Below are 21,595 nucleotides of genomic sequence, written 5' to 3' on the forward strand. Positions count from 1 at the left end.
ACATTCTTTTAGGTCTGTGCCATGGGATTTTGTCAAATATTAAACTGTTTTTTAGGCATTTTAATAATTGCTTTGAACAGGATGGATCGTCATAATGTAGTGAGATTCCAAAATAGAGTATATCACAAGGGAATTTGGGTAGTAATGGATTGTAGAAACAGGTGTTAGAATCTCTTAGTATAAGAGTATAAGCAGATGGAACTCATTTCAAACACTATTCTTATTCTTAAACACCTATTAAAAGACCTTAACGTTTGCAATAAATTCTTCAAAAGTGTTGTCTCTTTATCTATGAGAAATAGGTAGAATTTATATTAATGGAATTGAGTATAGTTATTCAGAATGAACATTAGAATACTCAGTAAGTAAATTAATAACCAACATGTTATTTTGGAGGTTAGTATATAACTTTTATAGATTCCCCCCACTCGCTTTGCCTCTTTTCATAATTGTCCTTGGATTAATTCACTGTCGTTGACCTGATGATTGAAACCTAGCAGCCTTTATTTAATTAGCAAATATTTATTGAACATCTCCACTATGTCAGGCATTGTGCTAGGCACTGTATTCAAGGTACAGTGGCAAATATGAATGTAGTCCTGCTTGCATGAAGTTAACATGTACATGGGAAAGAAAGACATCCAGAAAATATTAAAAATGTTTGTTTTCACTTGTGATAGGTGCTTAAAAGGAAATTAGGGTATTCTGATAGAGGAGAGAATGGAGGAAAAGATAGGCTACTACTTTAAATAGAATACACATGAAGGCTTTTTTTTTTTTTTTTTAAAGATTGTAACAAAGCTGAGATCTGAAGCAAGAGAAGGATGCAGTCATGCAAAAATCCTGGACACAGAGATCAAAGGCTTTAGGAGAAACTTAGTGTTTACTGGGAATTGTTAGACTATCAGTACAACTGGGGGCTAGTGAGCAAAGGGCGAGGGCACAAAAGGAGGTTGAAGAAAAAGCATGGACCAGAAACTTTAAAGGGCCTTGTTAGCTTTTGGAAGGAATTTTATCAAGCAGAAAAGCAGTAGAATTAAATTTAGGTTTCTAAAAGATTTCTGAATTTTAAATGAATTGGAATGAGACAAGAAAAGAAGTTAGGAGTCTGTATTTAGTAGGTGATTTCTGTAGTCCAGGCAAGAAATGATTTGGACTAGGGTGGTGACAGTTAAGATGGAAAGGAGTAGGAGGTGGGTTTCAGATTGATTGGTAAAAACTGGTAGAGTTTACTGATAGACTGGATATAGGTAGTGAGAGTATAAAGAAGAAGCCAAAGGGTGATGCCCAGGTTTTTGGTGTGAACAACTAAGTAGAAGGGGAAGAAGGAGAGGAACAAGTTTAGAATAGTCTGAAGCACTGGTGAGGCATCAGAACTGCAGTAATAGACAAGCAGCTGGTTGTCCTGGTCCAGAGCTTGGTGAAGAGGTTTGGATAATGCCAGCATTATTTCCCTATGTACCAGGCAGACTTCTAGGCACTGAAGATACAATGATGAGAGACAAATCCTCTGCCTTGATGAGCTTATAGTTGAGATCACTTAGGTAGACATCAGAAAAAGAAAAATACCTGACACAAAGCCCTAAAAGGTTCTGGTATTTTCAAACTTGGGTAGAGACTTAATCTTTGTCCTTTCAGCCTTCTCGTGTTAAACAGATCATAGCGATTATCAGTGTTGATGAGGGTTGAAGAGATGAGAAGAAAAATTAGGTCATGGGTATGAAATTTTTTGCAAATCTCCGTGAGATACTTTTTTGTTGGGGAAGAAGTTTTCATTCCTGACTTATCTTATTCTATTGGGTTATGGGTTATATTACCTCTTGTTCAACTTGGTCTTCCTTTCTTGGTCCTTCTCAAGTTGCAGGCTTTCCTTAATGTCTGATAACCCCTGATTATCTGTTCATATTCCAGATTTAAAATCAAGTAAATGCTCTTTTTTTTTTTTTTTACATGGGCAGACACCAGGAATCCAACCCGGGTCTCCAGCATGGCAGGCGAGAACTCTGCCTGCTGAGCCACCATGATCTGTCCATAAATGCTCTCTTGATCAGTGGAAAGTATCGACTGATTAGGCATTAGGCTTTGCTATATGGAAAGCAGACAAGGCAGCTGGCTATTAAGCTAGAGGCAGAACCCTAAATGCTGGAATATGGAGGGCTTTGCTGTGGGGTACCAGGATCTACTCTTGCTGCCTAGTTCTCCAAGAACAGATTGCTTATTTGCACAGGTACTGTTCTTTCTACAAAAGTAGTGCAGCCTTGTCTCTTACCCCTACCCCTCTAGATAGGGGCTTGACTACAAGTTCAGAGCCCCTCAGAGTTCTGATAGGCAGATCTCCCTTTTCTGTTGCAGCCTGTTCTGAGTACTGAAGGTTGTGACTTCCTCAGTTACCACTCCTCTGTTTACTTCCTGTTTACCGCAGATTCATTAAACTGTTTTCCATGGATACCTTCTACTATTTTCTTCTTTATAGTGTACATCTACCATTTTTATTCTTTGATTGTCATTTTTTTTTAACATAACAACATAGAAACATGAACATTTTTACCATGTGATCATTCCATTCTTGATATATAATCATTAACTCATATCATCACATAGTTGTATATTCATCATTATGATCATTTCTTAGAACATTTGCATCAATTCAGAAAAAGATTTAAAAAAAAAATTCATACATACCATACCTCTTACCCCTCCTTTTCACTGATCACTAGCATTTCAATCTACTGAATTTATTTTAACGTTTATTTCTCCTATTATTTATTTTTAATCCATACGTTTTACTCATCTGCCCATACTGTAGATAGAAGGAGCATCAGACACAAGGTTTTCACAATCACACAGTCACATTCTGAAAGCTATATCATTATACAATCATCCTCAAGAAACATGTCTACTGGAACACAGCTCTCCATTTTCAGGCAGTTCCCTCCAGCCTCTCCATTATACCTTAACTTTTTAAAAAGGTGATATCTATTAAATGTGTAAGAATAACCTCCAGGATAACCTCTTGACTCTGTTTGGAATCTCTCGGCCATTGACACTTTATTTTGTCTCATTTCTCTATTCCCTCTTTTGGTCGAGAAGGTTTTCTCAATCCTTTGATGCAGAGTCCCAGCTCATTCTACAATTTTTGTCCCACGTTGCCAGGAAAGTTTACACCCCTGGGAGTCATGTCCCACATAGAGAGCGGGGAGGACAGTGAGTTTGCTTGTTGTGTTCGCAGAGAGAGAGAGGCCACATCTGACCAACAAAAAATCAGTTCTCTGGGATGACTCTTAGGACTAATTTTAAGTAGGCTTAGCCTATTCTTTGTGGGGTTAAGTTTCATATGAACAAATCTCAAGATTGAGGTCTCGGCCCATTGCTTTGGTTGTCCCCACTGCTTGTGAGAATATCAGGAATTCTCCACATGGGAAAGTTGAATTTTCCCCCTTTCTCGCCATTTCCCCATGGGGACTTTGCAAATACTTTTTTATTCACTGTTCAAATCACTCTGGGATTTATCGGGGCATCACTCTGGACAAACCTACAAAATCTCATCCCCTACTCAAGGTTCCATGTATTTATGGTGTTCAATTAAACTGTCCACATATGTTATATTAGGAAATGCACTAGTCAAAATATAAATTTTGTACCAGATAAACATTTTTTGCTTTAGCTTTGACTGTCATTTTGATAGGGTCATAGCAAGAGGAGATAAATTTATACATGCATTCACGTCACTGTCTTGAACCAGAAACCCCAGCAATATTAATATTGAGATGCAGTTTTATATTTGACATTACTTTAGAATAATTTTTCCTAGTCCAATTTAATGAGCTCTTGATATTCAACAAAATATTGTGCAGCTTTTGTATATAAGGCACTAGACTAGATTTGGTGGAATGCTCATCCTTGCCCTTGCAGTTTGCTGTCTAATAAGAGCAATTAAGCATGTGAAGACACTACAGTCATATATGGCAATTGCTCATAACTTTTAAGAGTTTCAAAGGATTGTGGTAGACCAAATGAGGAAAAAATAATTTCATTGTAAGGGTTAAAAATTATGAAATGCGTTATACAACAAATGTATTATTTGGTTCTTCTGGAAAGATGGATAGAATTTCTATGAGCAGAGATTAGGTTTAAAGAAAGGACCTTTCTAAGAGAAGAAACTGACCTGAATAGTGTGGCTCAAGGGAACAAAAGCACACAGACAATTTAAGAAAAACCAATGAGTCAGTGTGACTAGACCATAGAGTATATGTATCTGTAGGATGACAGTAGTTCATAAGGCAAGTAAAGGCAGGGATTATTGCTGAAGAGTAACCCTGAAGTAGGATGAAAGGAGATCATTGCAATCTTCTGAGATCGAGAGTAAAAGAAGAGTTTAAAGACCTGTATGCTACACATCCTTTGAGTTGGTGAGATATACGAGTTGGAGCTTTCAGAGTAGGACATGAACTTATTCAGAAGACATAAGGTTGTGATGAGGTAAACTTGGAGCTAGATTTGAGACTCCAGTAAACATTAGTGACTGACAAAGTGTACCAAGTAATTCTGGTTTTTGACAGATTAATAGAATGAACAAACCTTCCTTTACTAGAAAACACTCATTTTTACAGATATTGATAGCATGATTTGGGGGAAGAGGATAAAGAAAGATGAGTAAAAACATAATATAACTGTAGATTGTGAGGCATTTTTCTCTGGTGTCAGGTGTGTGCGTGTGTGAATATTATATATATACATGTACACACATTTATACAAGTGGCTTGTTTGTTGGTTTTGCATGGGCAGGCGCCGGGACTCCAAACCCGGGTCTCTGGCATGGAAAGTGAGAACTCTGCCTGCTGAGTCACTGTGGCCTGCCCAGCTTATTTGTTTTAATCCTGAAATATATTGTTGATTTGTCAGTTGCTTTCCATTTTAAATTTTATCTCAAATGGAAAATGTGTATATGAGATAGGTAGTCTTGAAGTTTAAGATTTGGACAAGGAATAAAACTAACTAGAAACTAAACATTTCTTGATTCTGAAGTTGTCTGAGCACTTCACTCCTCGTTTTAGAGTTTTTAAATTTTAGAATTTTATGAAAACCTTTATTGTGTCACTTTTGTTTGGAAAGAATGGGAAATCATGTATTTAATCTCCCACTTTATGACTAAATGCAATGCTGACTTTTTGCACTTACTGCTTATAATTTTAAATGAAGAGTCTTACTAACTTCAGGCAAGCTTTATGTTATTTAAATAGTACTGTTCTGAGTCTAAACTGTCTTTGCAGTGATACTATGTATTCACTGGAAAATATCCACAAGTTTATGGTGGTTCTTGTCATGAAAACATGTTGTTTTTACTCAAACTTGACTTTCTTAGAGATGCCTTTCCTGGTCACCTCACCTAAAATGTCATCGTCCCCCAACATGTCATACCATCTTTTTCTTCTTTATTTTCTCTTTAGAACTTATCAACTAACACTGTGTATACTTACATATTTTCTTTGGTCTGCATTCCCCACTAGAATGTAAGTTTTGTGTAGATGAGAATTTTTGTCTTTCATACAGTACTGTATCCCTTGCCTAGAACAATGCCTGGCAAATAATATGAACTCAGTAAATCTTTGTGGAATGAGTGACATTAGTCACTAATGTGCATCTAGGGCACTCATTTTACTTCAAAAGTAAAATGCAACTGTTATGTGTCGATCGCATAGCTTTCAAAAATCTGTTTTTGTATTTAATCTTTGAATAATATTGTTGATTTTCCTTAAATGATTTCACCTAGATAAGTTCTATATCTGGCATATAAAAATCCTTAAGCAGTGCTAACTTCAGTTAGATCAGGGTATTAAAGTTGTCTTTTTTTTTTTTTGATACAGATGCAAGTGGCATGAAGAAAATGATATCCTCTTCTGTGCTTTAGCCGTTTGTAAGAAGATTGCGTAAGTCAGGGAAAGAGTTTCTTTATAATGCTTTTTTCAGGATTGAATTCTTCTTAGCCATTTTGCTTGCTGTGGTTTTGGCATTTGGAATGAATCTCTGTTCACCTCTATTTTTACAATTCTCTTTTAAACAAAGATTACTTTTTGCTTCACGTTACTTTTTATTACTATGCTTAGTGACAAGTGTCACTAAATATGTGGTATGGTTACCTCCTGAACAATTTGGGTGAACCTTCAGAATTATTTATTGAAAGCTTTTCTTTCCAGGGCTCCTGTAAGAGAGTGAAATTCCCTGTTATCATTAAGGACAGCACTTTGTTATAAGGGTGCTCAAAAATACAGGCTCTTTTCTTATTTTGCAGTGAAAGCACCTAGAGACCCATACGTTTCTGGGTGCTCTGGTAAGCCCTTTCCACAGCAGATGATTGTTGGGTTTGAGGACAGAAAAGTTTCTTATGATTGTAGGCTTATTTCTGGGCTACCCTATCTACCTTAAATATATGAGAATCCTAATGTTCTTTACCCTTATTCCCATCCCCCTAAAATAAACCTGAAGTTTTGTCTAATAGGGTACTGCTTATCAGTATTGATGTGCTTTGATTATCTAAATTTTCTCCAATTTAGAACAGTCTTTCTCAGATGCTTTATTTATGTTAGAAATTTTAAAAGTGTGAATGCTGTTAGAGTGAATGAGGTAGGATTCTGATAGTGAACTTTCCTTGTTTCCTTTTAAAGGTATTGCATTAGTAATTCTCTAGCCACTCTCTTTGGAATCCAGCTCACAGAGGCTCATGTACCACTCCAAGATTATGAGGCCAGCAGTAGTGTGACACCCAAAATGGTTGTACTGGATGCAGGACGTTACCAGGTAAGGAGCTGACTTTTGGGGGATCTCGTGGTTTCAGAATGTCATACACAGTGTGGTCCTAGGCAACAGCAGCCAGAAGTTAACCTTTGTTTAGTTCTCTGCCTTCCCTTAAACTTTTATGAAATCTTTCATGGAACTTCATATAGTTCTTAATCCAGTTATATCTTGCATAAACTTCTTTTTCTTTCCTGGTATGTAATTCTGCTACATTTAACAAAGTTTTAAGAAAATTTAAATTAGCAGTTACTCATTATGCAAAACACATCAAACATTTATTCCAAACATTAAAGTAAGACGTGATTCAAAATTTGATTAATAACTACCTAATTTCTCTCTTGCCTTTCTTCACTCCTTGCTCATCTGTTGGCCTTTCTATCCTACTAAGAGTATAACAGTTGAGAGCATGGGGCTAGAATCACCTTTCAGGCTCTGCAACATGTAGGCTGTGTGACTTTATATAAATTACTTGAAATTTCTGTACTGATTTCTTTGAAATAAGAACACTAATGTGGTCTATTAGTTGTTAGGATTAAATGCAGCAATACATGAAAGTGCCACGTACTCTGCCTTGGAACATAGTAGATGCTAAAATAAATATTACTATTTAAAAATAGTAATAAAACAGTTCATGAAAAGGGATCCCCTCAAAATGGAGTGGATTATTGATATGAACAACCACTTGGATAAATCTTAAAGACAGTAATTATTCTGAGTGAAAGAAGCCAGTCTCAACAGATTATATATTATATGGTTCTGTTTTTATGACATTTTTGAAAAGACAAAACTACAGAGATGTGATCAGTTGTTTCCAGGTTTACAGGAAAGAAGGACTATAAAGGGATAGTATGAGGGAGGTTTTTGGTTATAGTGGTAGTTACACAGATCTCTATATATGTTAAATCTCAAAGAAGTGTACAACCAAAAAAGGTCAATTTTATTGTATGGTAATATATATTTTTTAAGAGGAACTCTAGAGCTCTCCATATGTACTCTGGACAAGACCTTTCTCTCTCCCTCTGTATTAGTTTCCTAGACTTCTCAAAGCAGATACCATGAAATGGGTTGGCTTTTAACAATGGGAATTTATTAGCTTACAGTTGGAGGCATTGAGAGTGTCCAATTCAAGCCATCATCAAGGCAGTGCTTTCTTCCTGAAGGCCAACTGCCAGTGATCATTGGGTCCTCTGCCACATGGTGGTATCTGCTGGACTCTCCCTTCTCTTATGGGTTGCATTGATTGAGCTTCCGGCTTCTGTAGTTTCCTGTTCTCTGTCTGAATTTCATTCTTTTATAAAGGGCCCCAGTAAGAGGATTAAGACCTGTCATGCTTTAACTGAAGTAGCGTCATCAAAGGATACTCATCCTTTTCTTCCTAATTTGTCATGGGCTTAGATTTGAGGTGGTAGTTTTTGTTTAATATTGTGCTTCTTGACTTTTTTCCTCTCTTCTCCTTAAAATTCTTAGGCTTTGAATTTCATGCCATCCAGGCTGCTGGATTACCTTATTATGCCCTTTTGGAGTCAAAAGATCCCTGAGTAGTTGTTCCTTCTTTGTACTCCTGGCTGGGTGTTGCTTAGTATTCCTTTCAGAATTCCTTTTTTTAAAAAATATTTTTATTAACAAAACAACATACAAGTATAAACATTTTTAACATACGAACATTACATACTTGGTGTATAATCAATGGTTCACAATATCATCACATAGTTGTATATTCATCACTATGATCATTTCTTAGAACATTTGCGTCACTCCAGAGAAAAATAAAAAGAAAAACTTGTACATATCATACCCCTTAGCCTTCCCTCTCGTTGACCACTAGTATTTCCATCTACCGAATATATTTTAACCTTTGTCCCCCTATTTTTTCTATACCTCTTACCACTCCCTTTCATTGATCACTAGTATTTCAATCTACTCAATTTATTTTAAATTTGTTCTCCTATTATTTTTTAATCCATATTTTTTACTCATCTGTCCATATTGTAGATAAAAGGAGCATCAGACACAAGGTTTTCACAATCACACAGTCACATTGCGAAAGCTATATCATTATACAATCATCTTCAAGAAACATGGCTACTGGAACACAGCTGTACATTTTTAGGCAGTTCCCTCTGGCCTCTCCATTATACCTTAACTAAAAAGGATGATATCTATTTAATATGTAAGAATAACCTCCAGGATAACCTCTCGACTCTGTTTGGAATCCCCCACCATTGGCACTTTATTTTGTCTCATTTCACTCTTCCCCCTTTTGGTCAGAAGGTTTTCTCAATCCCTTGATGCTGAGTCCGAGCTCATTGTAGGATTTCTGTCCCATGTTGCCAGGAAGGTCCTTTTTATACTCTTGACAAAGTCCTTTGATGCACAAAAGTGTTTAATTTTGAAGAGTTCCCATTTATCTCTTTCTTTCTTCAATGCTCATGCTTTGGGTATAAGATCTAGGAAACCACCTCCTATTACAAGTTTTATAAGATATTTCCCTACATTTTCTTCTAAAAGTTGTATGTTCTTAGCTCTGATGTTTAGGTCTTTTATCCATTTTGAGTTAATTTTTGTATAGGGTGTGAGACATGGATCCTCTTTCATTGTTTTGCTTGTGGATATCCAGTTCTCTAAGCACCATTTATTGAGGAGACTGTTCTGTCCCAGGTGAGTTGGCTTGACTGCCTTATCAAAGATCAATTGTCCGTAGATGAGAGAATCTATATCTGAACACTATATTCAATTCCATTGTCCAGTATATCTGTCTTTATTCCAGTACCATGCTGTTTTGACCACTATAGCTTTGTAATATGCTTTAAAATCAGGTAGTGTGAGACCTCCAACTTCATTTTTCTTTCACAAGGTGTTTTTAGCTATTCAGGGCACCCAGCCCTTCCAGATAAATTTGGTTATTGGTTTTTCTATTTCTGCACAGTAAGTTTTTGAGATGTTAATTGGTATTGCATTGAATCTATAAATCATATAGGTAGAATTGACATCTTAACTATATTTAGTCTTCCATTCCATAAACATGGTATGCCATTCCATTTATTTCGGCCTTCTGTGATGTCTTCTAGCAATTTCTTATAGTTTTCTTTATATAGGCCTTTTGTATCCTTAGTTAAATCTATTCATAAATAATTTATTTTTTGGTTGCAATTGTAAATGGAATTTTTGCCTTGATTTCCCCCAGACTGCTCATTATTAGTGTATAGAAACACAGATTTTTGAATGTTGATCTTGTAACCTACTACTTTGCTGTACTCATTTATTAGCTCTAATAGTTTTGGTGTGGATTTTTTCAGGGTCTTCGACGTAGATATCATATCATCTGCAAACAGTGAGAGTTTTACTTCTTCCTTTACAATTTTGATGCCTTTTATTTTGTTTTCTTGTCTAATTGCTCTGGTTAGAACTTCAACACAATGTTAACAGCGGGTGGCAGTGGACAGCCTGGTCTTGTCCCTGATCTTAGGGGGAAAGCCTTCAGTCTTTCTCCACTGAAGATGATGTTAGCTGTGGGTTTTTCATATATTGTCTTTATCATGTTGAGGAAGTTCTCTTCTATTCCTATTCTTCGAAGTGTTTTCATCAAGAAAGGATGTTGAATTTTCTCAAATGCCTTTTCTGTCAATCAAGATGATCATGTGGTTTTTCTGCTTTCATTTGTTGATATGATGTATTATATTAATTGAGTTTCTTATGTTGAACCATCCTTGCATACCTGGGATGAATCCAACTTGGTCATGCTGTATAATTATTTTATTATGCTGCTGGATTTGATTTGCAAGAAATTTGTTGAGGATTTTTGCATCTATATACATTAGAGAGATTGCTCTATAATTTTCTGTTCTTGTAGTATCTTTGTCTGGCTTTGGTATTGAGGGTGGTGTTGGCTTCATATATTGAGTTAGGTAGCCTTTCCTCCTTTTCAGTTTTTTTGAAGAGTTTGAGCAGGATTGTTACTAATTCTTTCTTAAATGCTTGGTAGAATTCACATATGAAGCTATCGGGTCCTGGACTTTTGTTTTGGAGAAGCTTCTTAATAACTGATTCAATTTCTTTACTTGTGATTTATCTGTTGAGGTCATTTATTTCTTTTCCAATCAATGTTGGTTGTTCATGCCTTTCAAGGAAATTGTCCATTTCATCTACATTGTCTAGTTTATTAGTATAAGGTTTTTCATAGTATCCTCTCATTACCTCCTTTATTTCTGTGGGGTCAGTCAGTGGTTATGTCTTCTCTTCCATTTCTGATTTTATTTATTTGCAACCTTTCTCTTCTTTTGGTCAACCTTGCTAAGGATCCATCAACTTTATTGATTTTCTCAAAGAACCACCTTCTGATTTTGTTGATTTTTCTCAAAGTTTTCATGTTCTTAATTTCATTTATTTCTACTCTAATCTTTGTTATTTCTTTCCTCTTGCTTTGGGGTTATTTTGCTGTTCTTTTTCTAGTTCTTCCAAGTAAACAGTCAATTGCTCGACTTTTGCTCTTTCTTGTTTGATATAGGCATTTAAGACAGTGAATTTGCATCCCATAAATTTTGATATGTTGTGTTTTCATTTTCATTTGCCTCGAGATATTTACTGATTTCTCTCATAATTTCTTCCTTGACCCACTGGTTGTTCAAGAGTGTTGTTGAGCCTCCATGTATTTGTGAATTTCCTGGCCCTCTGCCTGTTATTGATTTCCCACTTCATTCCTTTATGATCCAACAAAGTGTTTTGTATAATTTCAGTCTTTTTAAAATTTATTGAGACTTGCTTTGTGGCCCAGCATATGGTCTATTCTTGAGAATGATCCATGAGCACTTGAGAAAAAGGTGTATCCTGCTATTGTGGGGTGCAATGTTCTATAAATGTCTGTTAAATCTAGTTTGTTTATTGTATTATTCAAGTTCTCTGTTTCTTTACTGATTCTCTGTCTAGATGTTCTGTCCCTTGATGAGAGCTGGGAATTGAAGTCTCTAACTACTATGGTAGAGGTGTCTATTTCTCTTTTCAGTGTTTTCATTGTTTGCCTCATATATTTTTGAGTAATCTGGCTTGGTGCATAAATATTTATGATTGTTATGTCTTCCTGTTGAATTGTTCCCTTTATTAATACATAGTGTCCTTCTCTTTCTCTTTTGTTTTACATTTGAAGTCTAATTTGTTGTATATTAGTATAGCTACTCCTGTTCTTTTCTGATTGTTGTTTGCATGAAATATCCTTTTCCAACCTTTCACTTTCAACCTATGTTTGTCTGTGGGTCTAAAATGCATCTCCTGTAGACAGCATTTAGGTGGGTCCTGTTTTTTAGTCCATTCTGCCTGTCTGTGTCTTTTGATTGGGGAGTTTAATCCATTAACAGTGTTGTTGCTGTAAGGGCAGTACTTTCTTCTACCATTTTGCCTTTTGGATTTTATATCTAATTTCATATCTAATTTTTTTCTTTTTTTACCTTTACTGATAGTCTTCATTTCTACACTGTTATCCACACCTCTCTCTCGTTTCTTTTCCTGTCTGCCTCTAGTGCTTCCTTTAGTATTTCTTGCAGAGCCAGTCTCTTGGTCACAAATTCTCCCAGTGATTTTTTTTTATCTGAAAATATGTTCATTTCCCTCTCATTTTTGAAAGATAGTTTTGCTGGATATAGAATTCTTGGTTGGCCATTTTTCTCTTTTAGAGTCTTAAATATATCATACCACTGTCTTCTCACCTCCATGGTTTCTGCTGAGAAATCTACATGTAGTCTTATTGGGCTTCCCTTATATGTGATGGATTGCGTTTCTCCTTCTGCTTTCAGAATTCTTTCTTTCTCTTTTGACATCTGACATTCAAGTTAGTAAGTGTCTTGGAGTATGTCTGTTTGGATCTATTCTGTTTGGGGTGTGCTGTACTTCTTGGATCTGTAATTTTAAGTCTTTCTTAAGGGTTGGGAAGTTTTCAGTGATGATTTCCTCCATTAGTCTTTCTTTTCCTTTTCCCTTCTCTTCAACAAGTGTATTTATGCACTTCATGTTGTCATTCAATTCCCTGAATCCCTGTTTACATTTTTCCATTCTTTTCCCTATATTTTCTTTTGCTTGTCAGATTTCAGGTATCCCATCCTCCAGTTCACTAATCCTTTCTTCTTCTCTGGCACTGTAGGTTTCCATTATTGTTGGTTTTTTTTCTTCTCTTCTTCTATACCCTTTCATCCCCATAAGTTCTGTGATTTTTTTAGACTTTGGATATCTCTTTTTTTGTTGTTGTTCACCCATTGCCTTCTTTATATCTTCCCTCAATTCATTGATCTGATTTTTTATTAGATTTCCATGTCTGTTTGAACATCCTGAATTAGTTGTTTCAACTTCTGTATCTCATTTGAATTGTTGATTTGTTACTTTGCCTGGGCCATATCTTCAGTTTTCCTAGTATGATTTATTAGTTTTGCTGGCATCTAGGCATTTAATTTCCTTAGTTAGTTCATTCTAGAGATTATTTTCACTTTTACCTAGGATTTTCTTGCTGGATAGCTTTGTTTTCTTTCTGTTCTCTGACATTCAGTTCAGCTTATTCTAGACCTCCAGCATAGGTTTTGTTTAATCAGAAATTTTCAGTTCTTGTGTCCTTGTTTCTTGCCCTGCCTGTATGGAGCCTATTTTTTTTTCCTTAGGAGGGTCTACTTACATATTATGAACCCAGTCAGATTTTTCCAGATTAGACTGGACTCCTCTCAGGAGGAAAGAGTCACCTGCATTAGGTTTCCCTGAGGGTGAGACCCAGCAGGTTGAAAGACTTTCCTGTGAAAGCCTTTTAGACTCAGTGCTTTTCCTATCCTGCCCATTTTGTGGCACTTGTCTGCCTGCAGTTTCCCACCAGTATCAAGTGATGTGGTACCTTTAACTTTAGCAGACTCTCCCTGCTGGGGGCTAAGTTGAGACGGAGGAGGTTGTAGGCTGGCTTTAATTGCTTCAGTTTTCTAGTCCCTAGTGTCTGAATTCCTTCAGGGAGGGAATCCACCCGAGCTGGGTGCCTCTCCTCTCCTCAGGGAGGCACAGCCTTCAGGGAATTTCCTCCTTTCACCTGACCAGCCTCTTTGTCTCAGAAAAGCTTAATTCTGCCATTACCTGGAGCAGTTCCTTGGGTTTGTTAATCAAGAGCTTAAGTTGGTACGTTACTCTATGTATCTCTAGGTCCTATGTGCCCCTCTTTTTTTTTTTTAGGGTCCAGACCTTTACAAGTATTTTGTGCTGTCCAATCCAAAAAATTATCTGTTTCGTTTTGTTTTTCTGTCAGCCCTGCTCCCTCTGCACCAGGGCAAAAAAAAATAATAATAACTTTACCTCTTATTTGAGGTTTATCTGAGCTGGGGGCCTGTTTTCAGTAGTCAGAATTTGTTAATTAATTCCACAATTGGAGCTTGGTTGAGCCTGCTGCTAGTAAAGTTTCTTTCCTTTCCCCTCTGGGAACCAGCCTTGTGAGGGAAGGCTGCCGGCCTCAGCAGCTCACCACAGTTCTAGGTGGGATCACAGCTGGTTCCGTTTGTCCAGACTGGTGTATGCTGTGTGTCTAGTCACTGATGTGGCCCCAGCAATTGTTCTGGGCTATTTACTAGCTGCTCTGGAGGATGAACTAAATTCCACGTCTCACTAAGCTGCCATAGTTTTCAGGATCCTTTCAGAATTCTTGATTTCAGTTTCCTTACAAATGATCCTTACAAATGCCTGACCTCTGTTCCTTGACATCTCCTCCAATAATCCTATCTTCCACCACACATCAGTACCTATTTCCATGATCATTTCCTAGAACCCAGTGCCACCTCTTCCATAACATCAATTTCAGGTATCCTAATCTCTGACTCCCATTCTTCTAGTATACCAGTGTCAACAATTATTTGACCCCCTACTGGGACCTACAATTCATTAATGCCTCTACTGTTTCATACTCCTTTAAGAGCCACTGTATCACACAACTTCAGGTTCACACTTGTACAGCTCTGCAGTTTCATGTCCCCTTCTATATCCCTTCACCCCTACTCCTCACCTCCTTCCTTCCCAGCTTAGATACCTTAGTTTATCGTTTCCACTGCTTAGTGTTTACCCTCAACTCTGGCCCTTCTTTTCATCATCATACGTGGTTGACACATACCAACCCTGGTTAAATCTGACTCCATCAGTTCTACTTCTAAACCTGTGAGGCTAAGTGAGGATGGAATGAAACTGCCTTGCTGACTGGTTTTGCTAATTTTGCATTACCACCAGCTTCAGGAGGGCCCTTAGCGTTGCTTGGCAGTTGTTGCTTTCTCTAGTTTGATTAATCTCTACCTCTGCTAGAGAACTGTTTCAAACATTTTGTCCTCTCCTCTCACCTTCTATCACCCTTCTATCACTTCTCTCACCTTCATTCTAGCTGGTGACCTTGCCTTTTCTCTGAGAAAACAGAAGCGATCAGGAGAGATTTTCCACATGTTCCTACAGTCACATCTACCTGAATCTGTAGCCGCATACTCTGCTTTTGTTCTTCTTTTAATGAATGAATTGTCTGTATTCCTATCTAAGCCCAACCTATTTATATTAGATTCCATCATCCAAACTATTCAAGGATATAGTTCCAGAAATTTTCTCCACTCCCTGCATCATCAAGGTTTCCCTCTCTCCTGAATCATTCTCATCAACCTGCATTGTACAATCTCATCTTTTAAAAGAAAAAACAAAAAAAACACTTCCCTGTTTCTCTGATCCCCTTTAGAGGAGTACTCTTCAAAAGAGTACTTAACTCACTGTTCTTTTTTAATCTTTTCCACACAGGTTTTTGCCCTTGCCACACCATTGAAACAGCTCTTGTCATGGTAACCACTGAACTCTTATGTTGTTAAATCTAACAATTATAAGGCCTCTTTGTACTTGATATAAAAGCAGCCTTAACCAGTTGAATGCACTTTTCTTGTTAAAACATGTTCTTCATTTGCTTCCAGGATCTTTTCCTCCTATGTCACTGGCCAGTTCTCTTTGTTGGGTCCTTCTTGTCCCTTGAAATGTTAGAATGTCCAGGGCTCTTGGAAATTTCCTCTTTTCTATTCCCGTCCACTTTCTAGTAATCTCATCTGCCTTATGGCTTTATAAACCACATCCATACCCAATTGCTCCTAAATTTATACCTCTAAAGTAGATCTTTCCTATTTAACATAAAACTTTTATATCAAACCACTTGATATCTTCATTTGGGTATCTAATAGACAGTCTTAAATTACCATTTCTAAAGCCAAAACCCTAATATTCCCTCAAAAACCCTTTCTTTCCTTGCTGTTCCCTAGCTCATTAAATGGCAGCTCTTTCAGTTCCTTAGGTCCAAAATCATAGTCATCCTTTACTTATTTTCCTCACTTTCTATCTTCAAAAAGTATATACAGAATTCAACAATGTTCCTCACTGCAGTCTCCACTGCTGTTTCCCTGGTTTGGGCCACCATGATTATTGCAGTAATCTCTTATGTCATCTCCTCTTGCCTCACTGCAATCTATTCTCAGCTAGAACAGGTATGATCTGGTAAGATATGAATAACTTAAAGTGACTTCTCTGTTCAGATTTCTAAATGCTTCCCATCTCACTTCAAGTAAAAGAAATTTCTTACTGTGACCTACAGGATTATACATGCTTTGGTCCTTCACTGCCTCTCTGACCACGTCTCCTCCCACTCTGCTTCCCACCCACTACATTAAGCTCCTTTAGCTTCCTTGCTGTTTGCAATCATGCCAACATCAGGCATCAGCTTTTCCCTTTGCCTGAAATGTTCTTCTAGATACCTCCACAACTGGGTCTCTTACCTTGCTCAGATCTCTGCCAGTGCCCCCTTCTCAGTGAGGGCTTCCCAGACTATTGCATTTAATCAAACCATGTTATTTTTCTCTCTGGTACTTATCTAACATAATAATCTACTGATTTATTTTTTTATTTGTATTGTTTCAATTTGGTTTAATATTCATAGTCACAACATCTAGCTATTGATGAAAACTTTGTGGGTTTTAAACATTGGAAGGAATTAAAAAGTTATCACCACATCAGTTAAACCTCAGTAAAGCTAAAAAAATTTTAAAATGAGGCAATAGTAAAGTGGGAAAAAGTTAATACCACAGAAAGGTGTTTATAATTTCTGTTCTGTCTTTTCATAATGGATTGGCACATTTATTTTTTCTTTGAGAATCCTTTGAATCTTGGGGCTCTGCTTTTACCTTTTAGCCTGGAGAGTGAGGACTAAGGGAAAAAATATATATCTTCTATCTCAGGCAGGTATCTCCATCATTCTTGCCCAAGTTTTACAAAGATATTTTACCATAGAATGTCTAACAAATTTTCTGATTTATTTTGTTTGTCTTTTCTGACTGAAATGTCTGTTCCATGTGGATTATTTCCTGTTTTCTTAGTGCATCTTAATACTCATTACTCTTTTTAAAAAAAGTGTGATAACCTAAAAAATTTGCTATTTTAACCCTCATTTAATTTCTAGTTATGGTGTTTTGCCACTATCCACTACCAAATTGTTTTCATCATCCCTAGCATAAATTCTCTGCTCATTAAGCAATAACCCTCCTCCCTCCTCCTCCCAGGACCCTGGTAACCACTAATCTATTTTCTGTCTCTGTAAATTTGCTCATTCTAGATGTTTCAAATAAGTGATATGATACAATATTTGTCCTTTTATATCTAATTTCACTTAGCACAAGGTTTTCTAGGTCCATTCATGTTATAGCATGTACCCAAACTTCATTCCTTTTTTTTTTTTGAAGTTTTTAATTAAAAAAATTTTTTTAAATGCCAAAAACACCAAACACAAACATTTGTAATTTTTGATCATTCTGTTCTACGTATATAATCAGGAATTCACAATAGCATCACATAGTTGCATATTCATCATCATGATCATTTCTTGGAACATTTGTTATCTATTCAGAAAAAGAAATAAAAAGAAAACAGAAAAAAATTCATACATACCATACCCCCCACCCCTCTCCCTCACCAATCACCAGCATTTCACTCTAAATTTATTTTAACATTTGTTCCCCCTATTATTCATCTTTACTCCATATGGTTTACTCGTCTGTTGATAGGTAGATAAATATGTTTTACTCGTCTGTTGATAAGGTAGATAAAAGGAGCATCAGACACAAGGTTTTCACAATCACACAGTTACATTGTGAAAGCTATATCATTATACAGTCATCTTCAAGAAACATGGCTACTGGCACACTTCATTCCTTTTTGAATGATACTCTCCTGTACGTATATACTGCTTTTTGTTTAACCATTCATCAACTGATGGACACTTGGGTTGTTTGCATCTTTTGGCTATTGTGAATAATATGCTGTGAATAATATGCTGTGAATATGCACACAGATACACTTTTTGAACATAAGTTTGAGTCCACGTTTTCATTTCTTTTGGGTATATGCCTAGAAGTAAAATTGCAGAGTCATATGGTAATTCTATGTTTAACTCTTTGAGGAACTGCTAAACTGTTTATTATTACAGTGGCTGCACCATTTTACATTCTCACCAGCAATGCCTGACTGTTGCAGTTTTTCTCCATCCTGGCCAACAGTTAGTTTTTGCTTTTTTAATACCAGCCATTCTAGCAAGTGTGTCTCCACCCCCAACCCCTACTGTTTAAAACATAGTATCCATTAAGTAAACATTAGTTGAAAGAGGGAATGAATAACGGATCATATGCATTCAGGGGCAGACAGTTTGTACACTATTTCATTTAATTAATAGAAGTTAAGAACATGGCTCTTGTATGACTAATGTGTGTTTACAAGTGTTCATATAATGGCTCGGCCTGTGATCCTTGGGAAATTGCTTAATCTTTGTTCCTCCATAGAAATAATAGTATCTCCCTCAAGGGTTATGAAGATTAAAAGTTAATTTGTGACAATCACTTAGAATAGTGCTTGGCACTTATTAAGCATTGAATAAATACAGCTAATGTTGTTGTTGTTATTGCTTTGTGTAAATGCCCCATTGACAGATGATATACCAAGGCTTAACAAGAATGTTACATAATGGTAGAGAGGATTTTAACCCAGGCAGTCTGACTCCAAAGCCGGTGTTCCATTATACTACACTTTCTGTTTTATTAACCCCCGTCCATTAGAAAGTACCAACTTAAATCAGGCACTGCTGTGAATATTCTCTGGAGCAGAAGTGATTTAAATGTTTTTAAAGGGTTGCTGTGGAAAGAAAGCAACACTTAAACTTCGTAAAAAGGACTATGAAAAAACAAACAACTTAAGCAACTCCCAGAATATAAGGAACTTGTTTATCTATGAAAGTTAAAGTTGATTGGATGTTTAAAAAATATTTGGATGCTAGTTTGCATTTTGTAAAGAGTAATTTGAAAGTTAGGCAGCTCCTCCAATAATTGATGAGAAATGAACATTTTTTCTCCCTGGTATCTTTTTGTTTCTTATAGAAGCTAAGGGTTGAGAGTTCAGGATTCTCTCATTTCAGCTCATCTAATCAGGAGCAAAGATCAAACGCACCCACTGGTAAGCATCTTATGTTTTATAATATGCACCCTAGAGAGGTTAGGGCCTTAAAGCTTATGAAGATCCCAGGCTGTGGTACTTAAACAGATGCTTCTAAACTAGCTTTAGGATATAAGGAAGTTGTTGAATTTGGGGGCTATATTGGCATTAGCACTTTTAAATAATTTGGATGTGTAGTAGTTTAATACAATTTAACTTATTCCTCAGAGTTTGTTCAAGGCATGTAAAAGAGAACCTGTTTTTCTTGTAGCAGTAGTGTTTTGGGGAGATGGGGATGCTTTAAAATCTAGGGGCATAAAATTTCAGATTGTGCCTGAAAAACTTAAGTTAAATTTCCAGGCTTAAATATGTCCTGACCTAAAACCAAAGAGAAACATTCTTTTCTAGCAGTCTGTTTGCCTTTAAGAATTTCTCTCCTGGTGGATTTAGCCAGTTTAAGTAATTAATCTCTTTAATTATGGCTTTGCTAATGAGAAGCCTACAGCAGGATAAGTCTGTTAGAAATTTCTTTATAACACATTACAAAATTGCTATATTTCTTTTCTTGTATTTTCAATATCCTAGGTGCCTATCCATCTGCAGTGAAAATTTCTGGCCAAAATAGCAATGTTCGGGGAAGAGGGATTACCCGGTTACTAGATAGTATCTCCAGTTGCTCCAGCAACATCCATACGTTCTCCAGCTGTGAGGCTTCACTCTCACCTTACATGGCCCAAAAAGATGGATACAAATCTTTCTCTTCCTTATCTTAATGATGGTACTTTTTCAGTTTCTGGAAAAATAACATGCCCATCTTCCCTTCTGACTACAGTCATTGAACAGATAGATCACATCAATAATAAATATCAGTATTCTAAAAGCTACTTAATTCAGAAGGAAATTGTTTCATAGATTAAAAACAATTGTATTTAGAGAAGAACTTGGCAGTTTTGCTTTTTTATCAAGGGCTTGTTGCTTCCTGACTGTATGATTAGAATGCCATACAAGTTTTGAGTCCTCTAAGAACAAAGCTGGCGTGCTCAGAGTTGTATTTTGGGAATGTTCTAAGTTAATTCTTTTCCTCTACAATAAAGGGATTGAATATCTGTTTTGAAAGATTCTAAAGTAGTGTTAGTATATTTCTTCACCTTGTGAAATGTGGGGCTTTAATTTACTCTAGACAGGTGAAGACTATTTTCATTGCAACAATATAAGAAAATTAGTCTTTAGCAAAACAAAGTTTTGCCATTGGAAATATACTAATAGTCTCTTGAAGGATGAGAAGCCAAGATATAAGAGATTATATTTTGCCCCAAAATTTAGCCAAATTACATGGCTAAAAAGTGATCGAATTCCAGGTCCGTTTGACCACAAAACTCTTTACATTATACCAAGCAGATCTTCTATTAAGTAAAGTATTCACCTTGATATTAACTTACTTAAACTGGTTCCTGTTCTCAATCTGGAGTATTGTGCATTTTGGGAGATGGAAAATGGATGTAGTAACCCCTTTTACTTCAAACCACAAACCAGGACCACACATGGCAATGACAGGGGCAGCATTCTGATTTATGTCTGTCATTATCCAAAGTCCTGGTCCCTTTTGATACAGAAAAGCATTATCAGGAGATTCTGAGTTTTCTTAATATCCATATTCTCCTATAATAACTAGTATGAGTACCTGGTGTATGGACATTTTACACATCAGCATGTGAAATCCCTATAACAGCTCTAAGGGAGAGAGCCCCATTTTACAAATAAAAAGACTCACGTCACATAGCTGCTAAGCTGGAGGTACTGTTCTTCTCCACAGTCAGGCCTGTCTGACTCGGAAGACTGTGTTACTAGCATACCGCACTGTCCTCTATCTTCCAGTTTATTTCTGATACGGATCTTTGAGATTTTACATTTATATATATTCTATTAGCAGATTCTAAAAAAAGTCTTATACCCTTACTTTGAAACAATTTTATCTTTCTTAAAAATCAGTGTGACAGGGCAGGCCACAGTGGCACAATGGCAGAGTTCTCACCTGCCATGCCCAAAACCCTGGTTTGATTCCCAGTGCCTGCCCATGTGAAAAAAAATAAAAATCAGCATGACAAAAATTGGATTACTTGGGGAATTGGAGAAAACGCATAAAATAACTCAGACTCATGGCTTCAGATGCCTAAACCCTGTTTTCTGTCATCTGAATTTAATCTTGTGTTACTTATTCAAGTTGTCTTAATTTAAATTTAAGAAAATGTTGTACTGCTGGTGTGTATTCTATCTGCCAAATATCCAAACAATTCAGTAGACTGTCCCCAGGGTTTTAGTT

The 21,595-nt window shown here is 36.5% G+C and overlaps 1 protein-coding gene across 1 annotated transcript in view; it reads left to right on the plus strand.

Moving 5' to 3' along the window:
* MAEL (maelstrom spermatogenic transposon silencer) overlaps window positions 1-20,159 on the plus strand; it is a 77,318-nt gene extending 57,159 nt beyond the window's left edge. The window contains exons 9-12 of the mRNA XM_077156850.1: window positions 5,865-5,927; window positions 6,663-6,795; window positions 19,221-19,296; window positions 19,861-20,159. Coding sequence (XP_077012965.1) covers window positions 5,865-5,927; window positions 6,663-6,795; window positions 19,221-19,296; window positions 19,861-20,048 — 460 coding nt within the window. The 3' untranslated portion in view covers window positions 20,049-20,159. The remainder of the gene's footprint in view (window positions 1-5,864; window positions 5,928-6,662; window positions 6,796-19,220; window positions 19,297-19,860) is intronic.
* Window positions 20,160-21,595: the final 1,436 nt, after the last annotated feature.

This window comes from Tamandua tetradactyla, chromosome 4 (assembly GCF_023851605.1).
Source record: "Tamandua tetradactyla isolate mTamTet1 chromosome 4, mTamTet1.pri, whole genome shotgun sequence".
NCBI classification, from domain to species: Eukaryota; Metazoa; Chordata; class Mammalia; order Pilosa; family Myrmecophagidae; genus Tamandua; species Tamandua tetradactyla.